The sequence below is a fragment of the Tetrao urogallus genome (genome assembly GCF_951394365.1).
Source record: "Tetrao urogallus genome assembly, chromosome: 3".
NCBI lineage: Eukaryota > Metazoa > Chordata > Aves > Galliformes > Phasianidae > Tetrao > Tetrao urogallus.
The window spans coordinates 78,881,467-78,900,156 of NC_136815.1; the positions used below are offsets into that span (position 1 = coordinate 78,881,467).

General features: G+C 41.8%; 1 protein-coding gene across 1 annotated transcript; it reads right to left on the minus strand.

Moving 5' to 3' along the window:
* Window positions 1-1,664: 1,664 nt before the first annotated feature.
* Window positions 1,665-18,193, minus strand: VPS4B (vacuolar protein sorting 4 homolog B; the record flags this gene model as incomplete). Its single annotated transcript, XM_079533098.1, has 11 exons — window positions 1,665-1,766; window positions 3,585-3,722; window positions 6,556-6,775; window positions 8,213-8,294; window positions 8,460-8,608; window positions 9,391-9,547; window positions 9,787-9,906; window positions 13,051-13,118; window positions 14,305-14,455; window positions 15,545-15,656; window positions 18,176-18,193. 11 exons carry the CDS (start codon window positions 18,191-18,193, stop codon window positions 1,665-1,667), a joined length of 1,317 nt encoding a protein of 438 aa, XP_079389224.1.
* Between the last annotated feature and the right edge of the window lie 497 nt (window positions 18,194-18,690).

Sequence of the window (18,690 nt, forward strand, 5' to 3'; positions counted from 1 at the left end):
GCAACTAAGATTAAGTTTACAAATCACAGTAGCTTGCATCTACACTGGAATTTCCCCGCTTGCCCACAAAAAGGTCTGCAGCCCACTGAATCACATTCACATTTTCCAGTGCGAGACCAAAGTAAAGCTGTGTGAAACTGAATGCCTTTGGAAAGAACATTTCATTATGTTAGTAAACAAAAGCTCAGCACCTTGCAGATGAAAGAATCTGTCTGAGTATTTTGCTTAGCTGTCAAACGTAGAAACAAAAATCTAAACAAAAGTGATAAATCCTTGAAAGTAACATGGAAGGAATAATCACAGAACATAACTGATGTTGTACATTTTACTTCATTTAAGCACAGCAAATTTCACCCATCCTATGATTTATCAAGTACACAAAATATGTACACAGAGGAAACCCAAACCCATAAAAAGACAATCATCCACGTGCCTATGTACATATGACATATGCACGTGAAATGTGCAATTTTCTTTTAATGCAAGTTAAACAAAGCGTATGCACAACAGAGTTGCACAGCCATTACAGAACAGAGCGTTCTGGGTATCCTCATGATGTTTCGCATCCACAGCCAGTGCAAACTTACAAGGCACAAACTCAATGCTGACACTGTAGTGTTGTAAGTTCAGGCACATTTCGATTTGTAGTTCTTCAGAATAATAATCAGCAGAAGTGCTACTTCGGTACTAAAGTGCCAGCCTCTTCCCAAAGATTAAGCATGAAGTTGATGTAACCTGTATCAATAATGATCAGCGGGATTCTGAATTAACCTAACCTATCACTGCAAAGTCTGTGGCTATATCATGCTATGTGCTCCTCACCTCTGACACTATGCTGCTTCCCAAAATGCCTCCCTTACGCTCTTCAATGACTACCCATACCTCGCTAGCCTTGACATACGGAATCTTGCAAGTACCACTCAATGCTTTTTTCTAACTGTAGCCAAACCTCTGATAAAACCAGATTTAAAAACCCAGCCATCAGGAGATCTTTCACATACTTGCATTTAACGAACCTTTGTTCAGTTGCATAGTGGGATGTGTATCAGCTAGTAAGGAGTTAAAAACAAAAGCCTGCTGCTTAAGGCAAAATTTTTAACGCAGCACAGCAGAAAAAGCCAAATACCGGGTTCATCAGTATTTAAACAAAGCACTGGCTCGTACAGTCTTCTCCTCACAGTGTTTTCTTTCTTACTTCAACTGCAAACACACACAGTATGCTCAATTAGCCAATCTTGTTGCATTTTTCTAAATGACAGAAGTAATTAACACATAGGCTGACTGCTGCTGAAAAAACACCTGACCAATCAGAACTCTTGCACCCTCAAAAAAGGGTTTCTTCTTGAGCCTACCAGAAGTTCAAAACTCACTTGTGCCCAGGTCTGATAGCTAAAACTGAACTGATCATTTAAAAATTACAAATACTTAATGAGTTGCCACATCACTTTGCTAAAATTGTATTTTCGGTATTGTTTTTCAATAGAAGACATTTAATAGACATCTGAAGAAACAATATAAAAAGCATAAGGGTCTTTGCAAACAGATCTTCTATTCCTTCTGCAAAGTAAGAAAGGAGAGTTTATTGGCATTTATTTGGAGTGCCATCGATAAAGATGAGAATACTAAGGAAGTAAAAGTTCTAATGACCCACAGACATCTTTGGCTTAGCCTTCCTGACCAAAGTCTTCTGTAAATTTCTTTAGCTTCTCCAGGTCCTGCTCATTAACTGTTGGCTTTGTACTAGCTAGTGAGCTGAGCATATCGGCCTGTGGGAGAGAAAGCAAGAAAACATGCATTCAGAAAACATACCACTGCTAACAATACTGCTGTGAAGAAAAGTAAGCTTTAAAAAGCCTTTTAAAACAAGTTGACTATAGGAACTCTTATTTAAACAAAACTTCAATTAAGCCTGAACATTTCTGTACACAGGCCACTTTTTAACTTCCTGAAGACAGACAATCAATGAGTTTTTCAGGAATTAAGCCACAATCCGAGGTTTAGCTTTAAAACAATTCATCCATTCAACAGGTGTTATTCACCACTGCCTACTGTAACAAACTGAGCTTCCCATCTTTCAGATACACATTTCAATACACTTTTAAGGATATCAGTTTAAAGTGGAAAACAATCACGTGTTCCCACATATTCTTCATTGTTCTCCGACACAGAATATTTCATCACTTATCTCCAGCAAAGATTTACTGCTCATGAGTGGTAACTTCTGTTTCTTCAGCTCAGCCAGTTTCTTATGTTTACGTTTGACTACTAGAAAATGGAGGAGTTCAGAAAAAAAAAATCACAGAGGTGTGAACTAAAAGTCAGCAGTTAAGAAACCTTGTTAAAAAAAAGTTATAAGATAAGTCCTGGCCAAAGGCAAATTAAATGAGGAGATGCTCAACATCTCATGTTACCATAAAAGCACAGGTTAAGTTAAAAGTCAACACTGTGATTTTCTAGACTTTCTCATCTCATCACACAACAGATACCCTGCTTAGAAAGAATTGAAGTCCAATCTTTTTAACAACAAGGACTGAGTTGGGACTCTGAAACAAGCCCCTGTGCAACGTAGTACATCAGAGCCCACATTCCATTAAGAGCATTGAAGGAATTGTATTTAATTCCAGGAAAGACTGATGAAAAATCCACCTCGTTTACACAGGCAGAAGTTTTAAGGCAGGCCTGCACTTGTTCACATCTTTTTGTGCTTCCTTCTGTGTGCAAATATGCACGGATATTTCTCTCCTCAAACAAATGACGGTTACAGGTACAAAGCAGTGCATTCTATTTAGAGGTTTGTGATCCTTATGCAGCACCTTCCTTTCATTCATTACAGAATCGTTTGCTCACAGGAACGGACATCAGCACAGATTTGACATCAAGTGTTTCCTTCAAACTATGCACTTATATTCAGAATCTTTTGCTGCTTGGGGATAAAACACAGAACAAGTGCTCAGCAATTTGTCATTTTTTAAGCAATAAATTTCAATTTGTCTCAAATATGATGTTTCATTCTTTAAACAAAAGCAAGTATTTTAACACAAAAAAAAATCCAGCTGAAAGCTAGTGAGAGCTGGCTACATCATCTGTGATGAAGTATAATCCAAACTACCATTACATCCACCAGCATTTTACATTGTATTGGTTACGCTTGCATTTCTTTTGTGGGCAACATTTACCTACAGCACATTATTCTTAATTTACACTGAACGTAATTTCCCACTTCTCAGTGTCAATAATAATGCTACAGAGCAATAGAAAGTAACATATCATGGGGCAGGAATTCTGAAGGTTTTAAATGAATAAAAGAAAAATTAAAGAAGGGAGGAAGGGTCAGGCGCTGTCTATACTGCACGCCACTAGAAAATAATAAATGCTTATCAGGAATGTAGAGCTGGCTAGCTGATAAACGTATTGTATTGTCGTGCTGTGTGTTGGGATTGAAATATCATCTGGTATGTCCAAGCGTGTCTGAAAACAAAGGGCTGAGCCAACTGCCTTGCATGCTGGCTCCAAAATATCTTCAGTATTTTCAGGATCCTGCAAAGCAAGAAATGCCACACACACAAAAAAACAAACCAACCTACCATGGAAACTTTAGGCTCCAGTAATTTATCCCCTGGAACATCCATCCATGTCATTTCTTCAGCTTCGGGATCACCTGGAGAGCAAGGGGTGAACAAATCTACCATGGTATTTGGATTCGACACTGATGGTCCTTTTACCTAATAAATAAAAACATAAATAAATTAACAAACTGAAGCTGAACATCTTTAGAGCAAAAGCATTCCCTGCATTTCCTGTAGATGCCTCACCCATACAGAAGTCTTACCCAGTGAAGTGGAATTGTGTAAAGGTGCTGGCATCATTCACTCGAAAACACACAGCAGTAGTCAGATACTTGACCTCATATCACATCAGAACCAATGAGCCTTTAAGGTAGGAATGTTAGTAGAAAGCTAACGTGTCAGGACTACCCTTTGGAGAAGACCACTCTCTTCTTAGTCCCAGCTCACTTTGGGAGTCCATTCACCACTGGTGAGCATTTCTAAAAAATTCTCAGCAGTTATTGCTGAGCGTCACTCAAGTTAGGCAGCCATGGACACCCTTTTAAGCTTTTACTTACTGTACTGCAAAGTTGCGGGCATCCTTTTTGGACACAATCTCAAACAGCACTTAATAGAAAATGGGGCCATCTAGTGGAGAACAGAAACTATCCTTTTTTTCCAGATAGATGGACAGAAACTCAATAGCTGCACCAGCTGCCTCTTATCCTTTCACAGTGCATATCTAGGAGCTGTAGTTCTACCATCCTTCATCAGACAGTGAAGTATCACACATCTCCATGAACACAGAACATACACAAATATCAAAAACAACTGTTTTTAACAGCAGAGAATTGGATTTGCTGTTCCAGTCTGCTTTTAAAGCACGGCAAGGAAAAGCATGGATTATAACATTAGAAACTCACTTGGACAACCCAATATCAATCAGCTGCAACAAGCAATGGTTTACAATGAGTTACAAAAAACAGAGCGAAGTGCTAGAAAAGGAAGCAGAGTGACTTTTTTTACAGGGGCAGATAACGATTAGGACAAGTAATAGTTTTAAACTAAAAGAGAACATATTTACGTGAGATGTTACGAGGAAACTTCTTACTCAGAGGGCAGCAAGGCAGTGGCACAGCTGTCCAGAGAAGCTGTGGTGCCCCAGTCCTGCAGGTGCTCAAGGCCAGGTTGGACGGGGCCTTGTGCAGCTGAGCTGGTGCTGGCAGCCCTGCCCATGGCACGGGGTTGGAGCTGGTTGGGCCTTGAGGTCCCTTCCAACCCAAACCATCCCATGATTCCATTTAACTGGGACAAATTGCTATTATGGAAATAGTTAATAAAGCAAAGATTTTCCTTGTAAAAATAAAAGTCTGCATCCAATTAAAGTACAAACAACACGTGGAATAGACTTGCATCAGAACACTCAAAGCACTGTAGTTTTTGTTGGTTTTTTTTTTCTTGTTTGGCAAAAGAGGTAAGAATTGCCTTTGGCTACTCTGCAAACTGTGGTAACTGAGATTATTTCATTGTTCTGTGGTAGTCTGAGACACGCCTCAGATGTCTGCAAATGTCCATGAAAGGCTGAACTGTGACAACCCATTGGCCAGAAATGTCATCATCGTTTAAAGACAACAATGGATAAATACTTCAGGCATCACTGCTTAAGGGAAGGAATAATCCAGAAATTCCCTGATATATCAGAACAGCTGCTTGTTTTTTAAGCAAATGCAGTTTACAACAGCATCACGGCTTCAAAATACTGTTTCAAAATATTCTCTGATTTTAAACTGGAAAAAGTTCCTCAAAAAACCTATCAAATATTCCTCCCCACCACCAAAGTTACAGACTGCTGGCATATTTTAACAAGTTGATAATGTTTCCTCACTGCAAGCACTGGAATTTCAGTAGATCTCTTACATTCTGAACCATATTGTATTTAAGCATTCTTTTCCCTTGGTGTCTTATGTGTTCCTTACAACTATGTGGAGAAAAGTGCCCACCTTCAGTTCACACTAACTCTAGCTGTTCAGTTTAGGGCCCTGGATGAGTTACTAGTAAAAAAAAAAAAAAAAGAAAACACGAAAAACAGCCATCATAATTGATGAGCAAGAAATGCTGCCAATACAAATTGCATGCATGACACAAAGAGCAACAAAATTAAAGCTTTAGAAGCTTCCCTTTACAGAGTCAAAAGTCTCTACAGATAACAAGAATCCACTTTCACCTGAAATACATGAATTTCTGTAAAAAACAAAGTCTGCAGTAAAAATGTAAGCAGAGATTATTTTAGTTTGCATCTCTAAAAACCAAAACAATAGCAAGAAAAGACTAGACAAGAAAAATAGTATCATGCTATTTATACAATGTAGGTGTAACTGCTAGATAAGCAAAAAAAAAGTCTTTTTTTTTTTTAAATATAGTTTCAACACCCTTTTTAGACAGCAACTAAGCGTAAAGCAGTTTTCTCTTCACAGCAGCATCCATAAGATGCTCCTTGCTGCCCCAGCAATGACAGACCTTGCTCAGCCATCTTGCATCTTTACTACTGTCACAAGTAACATTAGGGGACTTGATGTTTTTACTGGAATCTTACAAGAATCAGAATTTTACAGTGTGAAGGACATCCCAAGCAAGCAGCTGTGCACTTGTAATTCATCTGTTCCCATGTAGATAAGGAATACATTTACACACACACACACACGAAAAACAACTGCATAACTTAGTATAGAAGAAGAGCACAACTCTAACACTCTGATTTAAGTTGAACTTCAAACCGAATGCTTTTAACAAAGATGAAGATTCATTAGAGCTTGGATTACACAGCACGAATACCCAGAAACTTATGGCAGGACTTAGAAGTACTCCTTTGGTAGGTAAGAAGAACAGCGTACACACATCTGTAAGCACATGGTATTACCCCAAACCAAACTTGGCTTACTTACAAGAAGTTTTCAGATCAAGTTAATTCTCAGAGTCGAAGCAATATGAAAAACGTTTGATTTTTACTTACTTTTTTAAAGTGAGTAGCTGACTGCACTTTTCTAACAGGCTGCATCAGCGCGTCGCGTACAATGATGCTTATATCTGCACCAGAATAGCCATCGGTTCTCTTCCCAAGCTCCCGATAATCTGCTTCTGTTAGGACATTTGGAGTTGACCCGAGGTGCAGTTTGAACATCGCAGCCCTGGCGTGGTCTTCAGGTAAAGGAATATAAATGCGCTTCTCGAACCTGGTTTCAGAAAGATCAAAGCAGAACGCTCCACAGACACTGGCTCACGCAGGTGCACAATGGAAAGAAGTTTATGCAAATCAGCACATACTTCGGTCCTAAATGAAACTGCTTCTTTCTAAGGTTGTATTATAAATGTTTTAAAAATGTATCTCCGATATTCTGCAGCCTGTTCTCATTAGTACTACTATAGCTATCATAAGCTACAATTGAACAACTACTTCCTTTTTATGACAAAAAGTCTCTTCAGACTGTAGGTTCACTCCAGCAAAGTTTGTGCTTTAAAAGAAAATAACTGAAGGAAAAGGAGTTTTTTAATGTTTAAGTATATCTGAACAGTTTTCACACTCAAAGAGCTGCCTGATAACACGTTCATGCAACCAGTTTCTACAGAGAACGCTGTAGTTGGAAACAGATTTGGAGTCTTACTCTCAATAAAGCTGTTGGTAGGAATGGTTAATAATTGCAGTGCTTCCTTTGAAGCACCTGTTCTCAAAGAGAGGACAACCTCCCACCAGGGAAGTAAGACCGACTCCAAGTTCTGTAGAACACCACTAACTTCATATATGTAACAAAGTGAGCCAAAACCATGACAACTTAATTCTGTTATTGCCATGCTCTACCAGCTCCTTTAAGTTTTATGGACGAGAGATACTCATTCACACTGCAAAGAATGAGTACCACGTTCACTTCTTATTCTTTCTATGAAACTACATTCGCACAGGATGGAAGCGACCTCTGGAGGCCACATGGTTTAAACTCACCAGTCAAAGCATGGTCAAGTTGAATTAAGTATATAGATAAAATGACATTGCCACCAAAAAGCAAGGTTTCTTTAACCTACAAAAATTACCATTCTAAAGGTTGTATTTTCACCACAACGTAATCACATCTGGCACATGACTGCATTTGCCCTTTGCTGCTCTGCAGCTGGAAGATCCAGCTCATCAGATAAGGATATAAACATCATCCCATTACAGAAATGCAGCTGAAACACACACTGAAAGATCACACATTGTGTGACCAGTACAGCAAAAATGATGCTTCTGTGTTACATAAAATTCTGTGAAATTACTCAAGCTATTCAACAGTTTGCTACAGTTGAAAATGGTGGCTCTGCCCTCTCTTACCCTTCTGACCTGCTTATGTTGTACCTGGCCCCCCATACTCACCAGGAAACCAGTCAGCAAAGAAGCAGAAATTCTTTGCTCAGTCAAATGGAATTAGCTGACTAAGAAATCACATTAATTACAGGACAAACGTAAGAGTGAACAATCCACTTCTTAAATGAAGGGGAGATTTGACTCAGTCCACCTCATGAGCCATGTCTGCAAGGATCAAGTAAATCACTTGCTCCAACAGCCTCACAATGAACCCTCACAACAGTTGTAAATTTCTGACCATAAGCACAAATACATCAATCATAGGCCAACATACCTTCTCCTGATAGCAGAATCCAAAACCCAGGGTATGTTTGTTGCTCCCAAGACCAATATTCCCTCATTATCAACACCAACCCCTATACCAAGAAATAATTTCACCATTTAGAAAATAAACAGAGACTGCCTGATATTTTAGAACATTTACAAAATGTAATGGAGTAAAGCTGCAGATTTTTTCACATGTAAGCTATGTATTTCATGCATAGCTGAACTCCTTTGATTCTGAAAACTATTCAACTTACCTTGCATCTGGACTAAAAATTCTGTTTTAATCCGTCTAGCAGCCTCACTTTCATTTTCACTTCTTGACCCACACAGTGAATCTATCTCATCAATGAAGATAATAGAGGGCTTGTTTTCTCTGGCAAGCTGGAACAGGTTTTTCACTAATCTTAAAAAAGGAAACAGCTGCAGTTATCTTAGTGTGCAAACCAGCAAGAACACGGAACTTTGGATTACGATGCAGTGATTTTGTTAAGAAAAAACTAAAACTAAAAAATAAAATGAATCCCACATAAGACATTAACAAAGCTACTCAAAGATACAGCACCCTTTCAGCTCCAATAACTCTGCATTATGCTGAGAGCTGAGTGAGATACCACAGAATAAGGTAACTTTAGGCTTCCTGGTCTTATTAACATGTTGCATTGTAACAAACATGCAGAATGAATGAGTGAGTGGTCACCATTTCCAACCCACATATGCCTATCTTTTCTGTCTTCAAGATTTTGTCTGAAAACAGAAAGTAGAAAAAAAAAAAAAGCCCTTCACACAGAGAAGGAAACATCATGTGTTATATACAGGGCTACTGCAACAGAACCAGAAAGGGACAAGAATCAAAGTATCCCAACACTTCAGACCACTTCATTGTACAATCACAGCTGGGTTCAGAAGGGCATTGATCACCATCGTGCTCCCGATACTTTTGTCTGAACTAGTTATAAAAAACAGTCTTGAGTACTGAAGAGCAGTCCAGCTGCTGCAGCACAACGTACAGTGCATAATGGTACCTTCATCTAACACTGCTCTGAAGCACAGAAAAATCTAAGGTTTACTTTAACAAGACACATAACTTTACTTCAAATTTAATTTCTTTAGAGTATCCTATCTAGATCTGAAAATTTAATTTCCTCTTGATGATATTTTCCTGGAATTCTGGAAACTCCAACTTACTTTTCACTCTCTCCTAACCACTTTGAGACCAGGTCAGAAGAGGATACTGAAAAGAAAGTGGAATTGTTTGCTTCTGTTGCAACAGCTTTTGCTAGATAAGACTTCCCTGTTCCCGGTGGTCCAAATAGAAGAATCCCTCTCCAGGGTGTTCTCTTTCCTGCAAGAAAGGAATCAGCAATCATCAAAACACTGTATCAAGAGTAAGTCTATCTTCCTCATGAAGCCTCCCTATTTTACTAAGTTTCCTGTGTGTACCTGAGAAACATCTGTCAGACAGATGATTAACAGCTCAGCTTGAGCCACTGATGTATCAGCATAATGCTCTTCTCAGACCCTGCTCACACTACTCTCTTCAACATGGTATTTAGAATAGGAAATAAATGCTGTAATACTGACCTGTGAACAAGTGTGGAAATTTAATGGGCAAGATCACTGCCTCTTTAAGTGCTTCTTTGGCACCTTCAAGGCCAGCAACATCACTCCACTTTACATTTGGTCGCTCCATAACAATGGCACCTATAAGAAAAGATTGTATAAATCAGTGAGGCATGTTCTTCCACTGCTTGAGACCATACATCTGAAAAAAGAAACCTACACATATGTTTGCATAAAATAAAAACAAGCCATTTCCACACAGATTTAAACATCAAACAACGCTAGGCAAACAGATGGCATTTCTACAGAGATTCGGCACTTTTTTTTCTTTTACTCCAATAAACCATCAATAAGCAGAGAGTTGTTAGAAGTTTTGCAATGTGCAAAGCTACTCTGTAACTGATCAGCAAACATACCAACAGCAGTTACGGAAGAGCACACCTCCTAAAAGGAGATCAACAAGATGTACACCATGACGAAGCACACTCCCTAGAGTACATAGCACAGGAAAGCACAAAAGAAACCTGCTGCGATCACTCAGAATTAAAAGGAAGCCTGGAGTAGAGACCAACATCAATTTGTTTTGCATCAAAACCAGAAGAGGCAAAGAAGGATCTAAGTTGCAGAAAATGTGAACAGTTCACAAAAGATGGATTATTGCAGAGAGAGTAAATACATGCAATTTTTATTTCCCCAAATTTATCGCCATTACAAAAAAAAACAACAAAAACACAGAATGATGGAGGCTCTGGCTGGGGCCCCAACACACACAGCAATGGCTGGTGAGGTCACCAACCAAGGGGTGGTGGTGTCAGCAATGGAGATGACTATGACCTCGCTAGCCCTCCCTGTATAGATTTGGGCTCTGGCAGAGGCCAGCGTGCACTCGTGCCTGGACTCCAGTTGAGCATAGCTGCGAGACTTGGAGCACTGAGCGAGTTGGTTGTGTTGAGCTGTGGGGCTGCTGGCACCAGTTCTTGGTGCTCGTCCCACAGTATCAGCAGCGTTTCCCCCAGCCCTGCCTGCCTCGGGCAGCTGGGGCCGCACAGGGTGCGCTTGTAGCGGCAGAGGTGAGTGGTGCAGGACATCACGGCCCCTGCAGCAGCTGGTGGGGAACAGGGACCAGGAGGGTTTACTGCTGAGGGACCGGGGCAGCGAGTGACCGCGGGCTCTCTCTCTCTTTTGCAGTTCGTAACACCTTCTGCTTGCTGCAGCACCAGCGAGGGGAGCAGCTTCCCGACCTCAGCTCTCCCCAGCCCACCGCACAGCCCGGGGCCATGGACGTGGCATCCGAATGGGTCTGCCCCATCTGCGGGCAAATTCGGGAGGATGTCACCTACGTGACCCCCTGCCAACACCAGCTGTGCTACGGCTGTGCCATCTGGTGGGCCTACAAGAAGCCGAGTTGTGCCGTATGCGGGCACGAAGTAACAACCATCCGATACTCGGTGAGGTCGGATGATGACTTCCTCGAGTGTGCTGTCCCGCAGCCCGCAGCGCACTCAGGTCAAGATCAAGGCCTGCAGGAGGAGCAGGGGCCTGCAGAGCTGGTGCTCATCCCACCTGAGCACAACTTTCCAGCCGAGGTCTGGGCTGCATTTTTCAGAGAACATTAGGAAGACCTCGAACCCCTGCTCCAATGGCTGCAGGAGGAGATCCAGCAGCAGTCCAGTGATGACTGGTGGGAAGTGGAACTGGGGATTTGGTCCACCATGAACTTCCTGTGCGAGCATGGACTGGACGAGGAGGCCTTGCTGCGGGAGCTGCAGCCAATCACGAATGGCGATGTGGTGCCCTTCGTAAGAAGGCTCATCGGCACCGCAGCAGCCCTGTACGGCCCCACGATCCGCCACGAGCTGGACCACCGGGACAGCCACGCTGCTGGAGGACGGGAGGACAGCCCTACAGCCAGCGCCATCACCAGCACCTCCCATCAGCTGGAAGACTAAGCAACAGAGTGCAAAAGGCCTTTAAAGATCTGAGAGTGCATGACAATAAACCCACAACTATGTTACAGTTTGAATTTTAGTGGCCACTACTCCCACAGTGAGTCAAGTTGCTGTTATAATCAAAATGCTGATAAATAACCATAGGTGTGGAAGGTTCCTTAAGACCAAGTCAGCTAAGAGTAACAAGGCAGTAAAACTGAATACAGGGCATATCTATAGCTGTCCCAGGAAGTAAAATTGAGTGAAGGCTGCCCAGAACGTACACTGAATAGGAGACTCCTATGTTAAGTTTAAAAACACCAAAGATCTCACATCTCAGATGCTGAAAGCAAGAGAATGAATAAGCAAGAACCTTATAGTTCATAGGAAACACTTCAAGAAGCGCCGGGTGCAATACACTGTTGATGAACTGAAGGTCAGATTAATTTTGGAAGAAACAAAATGGTTATAGTGAAGCACAGGCTAAGAGTCCAATGCTTAATGATTTTACAATATAGGAAATTGTCCCATAGGACCAAACACAGAATTGAGTAAATGTGTAGAGAAGCAGAAGTATGGCACAGTTTACAAATGTGTACAGCAGCTCCTGTAATGACAGAAACTGAGAGATCAAACAAATGCATTTGATCTCTGTTATACTGCAAATAAGAAGGAGAATGAAGTTTCTTCATATCAATACGCATCACCTGGCAGGGAAGCTTTCACCAATTCCTTACCATTAAGGAGTAATGAATACCAAGCTAAGCCACTTCTTTACTGGGTAAAAAACTACTGCTAGCTGCTATATATTGCATCACTGAATGGGTACAGCACATTATTTCAAAAACAGAAACAACTATGTTACTCAACTGAGTAACACCCCTCATCACAGCAACATGAGGAAACCCTGCCTGTTGCTGTGAACAAACAAGAATCCATCTTCCCACCTTATCAACTTGAGTTCGAGCCTTTCTGTGAAAATGGTCCTGTCTATTCCGCATACTTGGATGGCATCTGTCACTCTGGCCTCTGGGCAATAATATGGCAATGCACCTAAGAGTAAAACTGGCACAGTCTAACAAAATAGCTATCTGGGATCCTGCCACTATTCCCTTTGGAAAATGTTTTCTTGATAAATAATACAATTTCAACATATTCACCACGGAATTTCATGGCATGCAAACCCATATTGTCATTAAGACTGTACTTCTGGATGTGAAGATTATATACTAGTTGAACCACTTAAAGTTAAGAAGTTAACTGGCAAAAAACCCCAAACCAACAACAAAACCAAACAACTAGAAATTCACTTGACCAAAGTCACCTCCATTTAAATAAATAGAGGCTTCGAAGTTACCTTGAAGTTGATTCTGTAGTTTCTTTTTCTCAGGATCCTCTGACTCTCCTTCCCCATCACTGTCATTCCTGATATGGAAACAAGAAATAAAACGTTGAAATACACAGAGAGACGCTGTCCTAGGTTACAAATCAGAAAGCAAGTAGAAAAGACATTGCTCTAAGGAATGAAAAACTTTACCATTTTAGATTCTTTCAGCTCTCTACAAGTTTACATCACTGTAGTCTTGTTTTTCTACACTAATTCCCCCTCCCCAACCATTTCAACTTCCTTGCAGACCTGAGCCCTTCCTCTCAACTCACTTCTACGTGTGTTGACACAGCTTCTAGGAAACAAAAGCAAGATGGAAGCAGCAAAATGGTTTCACTGTGGATGCTGGCACTTACTCCTTGTCCAGAATTGCAACTGGACTTGGCCAATTGCATTTAGTACTATGAAACTCTCTGGTCTTGTCAAAGTAAAGGAAGTTAAGAGTAGAAAAAAGTATATGAGGTAAGGAAGAAATAGAATGGAGACACGTAGCCTCATGCTTCCTTCTACTACAAACCAGCAGAACAGCTCAAAAAACAGTTCATGAAATGAGCAGCCAATGAAAGACACTGCAAATCGGGTGAAGTTTCAAGAGACAACTGAGCAGTTCTAGCTGTTCAGGACTACCAAAAAGGGCAGTCTCACTCAGAGACACCACTGTGAAACACTTCTTTTACCTTAGCAAATACAAAAGAGGATCTGCTTGTTCAGGTGGGCTGATTCAGCTCTCAGATGTGCAAAATGAAAAACAGATCTAATAAAAGGAAGGCAGTGGATAGGCAGGAGCGATTCAGACCATCAGAACATCAGCCTATGACAGAACCTTGTTACCTCTTACCAAATGTGAGCCAAATAAAACTTAGACCACAGTAAGCATCACCAAATCTGAATTTATTTTCTGGTTATTAAGTATTCACATGCAGAAGAATTGTGTCACTAGGCTCAGTGCCATTGAACCCAAAAAGCAAGTATTAGTGTGAAACAGCTTTCATTCTTCAGTGAATTTTCCTATGGGAGCATTCAAAGACATACCAAACAAGCACAAAAAAGCCTATGATGTTAACTTACATTATTTTTCCTTTTTAAGCCCACTGTACTTCAGCATTAGCAGTTACCTGAAGCAAAGCACTTGAAAAACACTATTTGAAGAGATCTCTGAAAAGCTGAATCTTAGAATAAGCTGAGTTCAGGAAGTATTTTGCTTTACCTTCTCCCAAAACATACCCTTTTCCATCAGAAGGACCAGACTCTTTAACTGGCTTTGGTGCAGTTTTCTCTTTCTTTTTCAGATATTCTTTCAGTTTTTCTGCTCTGTCCAAGTACTCTGCACACTTCACTCTAATGCTCTGTTTTGCTTTATCACCCTGTGCTTCATCTAAGAGTTTGAAGAGAAACAATGTTTTGTTAACAGCAAAATACACGTGCGTCATTCAGAAAACATCTTTATGTCTTATCAAGATACTTCTCTCAGGGCTTACCACATAACCTAATGTTTCATTTACTTATTTTTTCCTCTATGCCACAGAAAGAAGTGACAGGAAAGAAGTTAACGCCTACAAATCAATGGTAAATAATCACTTACAAATCAAATATACACCTGAACATTGCTTTGCCTTAAAAACTTGACTGAACAGGAGTAAGGATAATGGCACTGGCAGCTTTTTCTCTCAGTCTCTCAAATTGCTATACAGTGTCTTAAACATCTGAAAAAATGAGGAGTGGTTTGACAGCCACAGTTCTGTTAGTCACTACTGCAGTATTTCAAATCAGCAACCAAGCTCAAAAATATGAAGCTCATGTGCTAAGTTCCCAAAAGTACCTCAGTACTGTTAAAAGCACAGGAATTTGTACTCTGACAAAATCCAAAAGAAATAAATGGACAATATAACTTGTGTTTATCAATCCAAAGTAACTGTAAAGGAAAAAGTGGCTTTTGTCTTATTTTCCAAGTCATAGGAGTTCTGTGAGTGCTCATGTCAGGCTAGCAACCCTAACCCACTCAAATTAGGCCTGTTACCTACATTAAGGAAATGCATTATTTGCATACAAACACTGGACACGAGGCAAAAGGCACAGAGAAATGTGAAAACAAAGGCATAAAATAATTACGAGGGAACGAAAACTGAAGAAAGACAAGAGAATACAAGTCCACCTGATACACTGTGCTGGCCAAGATTAGTGTGAGTGACATAAATTAGTAAAAAACACCAGTAGAAAAAGCATATGAAAGCAAAAGGCATGAGTTAATGAGCAAAAAACAACCTGTGGATGCTACTAAGAGTTCTTACAAGAAGGGAGCAGGCATGCTATATAGTGAGGACAAAAGTTGCATAATATACCACCTCAGCCAAGCTACAGAGAGCAAGTGTCAACTGACAGTCAGAAGTCAAACACAGATGTCGATAGAGGAGACTACTGCAGGCAATACAAAACCTGGCTTCATTACCCAGTGCATCACACTTACATTTAACGACGTGGATAAAATACTGCACAGCATGCTGGTACAAACGGAAGGCTTCCTCATAGTTTCCTGCTTTATCTTCTTGTGCTGCCTTACTAGCAAGGTCTATCGCTTTCTGTAACACAGGTAAATAATTCAAATGAGTGCTGTGTGAGTGTTTCGTGTGATCAAAGAGATTTTAAGCTGCTGCTCTGACCCCCTTTCGGTGGCCAGCTTTTCTGCTCTTTAATGTTTACCCAAAACAGTTGATGTTATTGAAGACTTGTTGTCAGCTGTCTTCATCAAATCCTATTGGCTTCAAAGTCGCTACTGGAAGAAAATGATTACAAAGCAATGAAACCAGCACCCTTTCCCTTCTGACCCAACGCCAGGAGTTAGTTTCAAAGACTCATTATTTGGTAAGCTTCTCTTGAAGGCTTTAGGTACTTGATATCCAAGTGAGAAATTCTAACCATCTCTCCAGTGTGCTTATGGAGGGAGCCCAATGGACAGGAAATGTACCTAAATTATCACAGAACTTAAGGACAATTTAGAGGTGGATTTTTATTTGTTTGCTGAGCTAATTTCAAATACATCTGGTTGTAATCTAAGACACCACACTGGCCTGTGGATTTATTGATATTACTGTTATTCCTTTGCTTTTGAGTGCTTATTATTACATTTCATTCCTTGGAACATCCGTACTTCTGCAGGACAATTAAAACTGACAATTCAAATGACCAAGGCACCTATGCTTAGAAAAGCCAGAGTTGACTAATGCTTCCTAGAACTTCTACGGCCCCATATGCATTTTTCTACCTCTGCCAGTTCATTTCCCAAGGCACAGACAGCATGCTCATGACGACTGTGCTAACATCAGGCAGCAAGGTGAAGATGTTCAACCTCATCACAGGGTTTTCACTAGACACTGCTGTGCACGTGCTCTCAACAGCAACCTGACACTGATGTGTCTCAGTCAAAACCAAGCTGATAAACTGAAGCCACCAGAGAAAGAGGAGCAAAACTTCTCCTTCTATTGTTTTGTCTTGCCTTTTTGGAAGTAAAGATCATCTCACTGGATCCATCTGAAATTAAGAATAATTTATTTCAAAACAATCACCTGACAAGCAAGACTATGGATCCTTTGTGACAAGTGTTGAAAACAGAACAAACATCTGTTTCTTTGAAACAGAACTTAGTCTTTCCTCACTGCTGACCTCGTGCTGCCCTCTACAAACCATTCAAATTCAGCACAACAAAAATAAATTCCAAACAATAATTTCTGTTACTTTGGTGATTTAATTACCACAAGAACAGTCCAATGATTCCTGGATGCAGTACAACAAAAGCAGAGCTATGATACAAGCGACACTATATCCAAACAACAAATAAGAGTTGGACTTGCTAATTCTTGTGTAACACTTCTAACCCAGGATATTTTATGATGCTATGGTTCCGTGCTCTAAATGGTAAAGACTGCCTCTGTTCAATGGTAAGTCTCCTAACAGGGCATCTTAGAGTCTTGCTCCTCTGAAATACAAAAACAAAGGCCTACATCACGTACTGGCTGTTTGTGGTGTTTCTTTTTTTAAACAAAAACCTAGAAAACCATCACTTGGGTATTAGACTCTCACTTGGGTATTAGACTCTCAGCTCTGGTACTTGATTACATCAGGAAGGCTCTTAGCCTGCTACTGCGATGAAAAACACGAGTATCAAACAGGAAATAATTTATATAAAAGTTGTATGAAATAAGGCATAGCTGTAACCATAAATGAGGCACAAGCTATACCTACGGGGCTATAGTTTGATAGCTGGATGAACACCACCCTCAGGATGAACATTGGCTTTGCTCTCCTGCTTACTCTGAGCCCTGCAATTTCACAGAAGAGCTCAGGTTGGAAGGGACCATAAAGTCCACCCAGTTCCAATCCCCCTTTCATGGGCAGAGCTGCTCCCCACCAGCTCAGGCTGCCCAGGGCCCCATTCAACCCGGCCTCGAGTACCTCCAGGGATGGGGCACCTCAGCTTCTCTGGACAGCTTGTGCCAGAGCCTAGCAACCCTCTGAGTAAGGAGTTATTCCTAACATCTAACTTAAATTTCCCCTCTTCTGGTTTAAAACCCTTTGCCTTATCTCTATCAGACCATGCAAGAAGTCAGTTCCCCTCCTGTTTATAATTCCCATCAACTACTGGAAGGCCACAGTGAGATCTCTCACAGCTTGGTCAGTATAAGCACTACACAGCCTTAAACACAGTTCAAACAGGTTTAAAACTACTTTTTGCACAGATCATTCCTCGATTTATTTTGAACCGACAACAAAGCAGTTACACTCCCACAACCGAAGGCTAAAATAAATTAAAAAAAAGGAATAGAGAGCAGACAAGCATTTCTGAGAGCAGTGCTCTCAGCAGAACCCCAGTCCAAAGTATGTCTCCAACTCATAGCAGGCCGCAGTCTTGCCCCAGAGGCCACCGGACCTTCTGGCCCCAGCCGTGCAGGGGACTACCCGGGGTCCTCCGGCGTTTCCGAGCCCCCTCTCGGGCCTCCTTGACGCCCCGCCACCGTCGGCGTCGGCGCTTCTGCCCCCAGGCCCAGCCCGGCGCCCCACCCCGCCGAGCCCGCCCTCTCGGGTTCAACAGGACCCGCTGTACCTGCAGGTTGCCCGACATGGCGGGGCGCCGGGAAGGGGAAGGACACGAGACGAGACTGACCGCGGCTGGCCGGAACTGCCCTTCCCGCCACCGCCGCCCACCGAACCGAAACGCCGGCCTCCGTCAGCCGCTTCCGCACCTCAGCACCGGCCGGACAGCTTCCGCTTCCGGGCAGCGCCCCGCGCGCGTCATCTGACGTCAGCACGCCGCGCCCCGCCCCGCCCTATCCGAGGGGTGTGCGCATGTGGGCGGGGCGCCGGAAGCGGAAGTTGGTGGGCTGGCGGGCTGCAGTGGGTCTGAGGGTGTGGAGGTGGTGTCCGGCCCAGCAGTGACGTAGGGGACAGGGCTGAGCCGCGTTGAGGTCTGATGTTTTCCTGCTGTGGAGAGCCTGCAGTAGCGGTGGGCTGGGTTGAATGCTCTCCAGGTGTCCCTTCCAGTCCCTGCGACTGCGTGATCATTTCTGTAACATGTTAAGTGGTCGTTTACAGGGTTTTGAATAAATCTCAGTTTTTTCC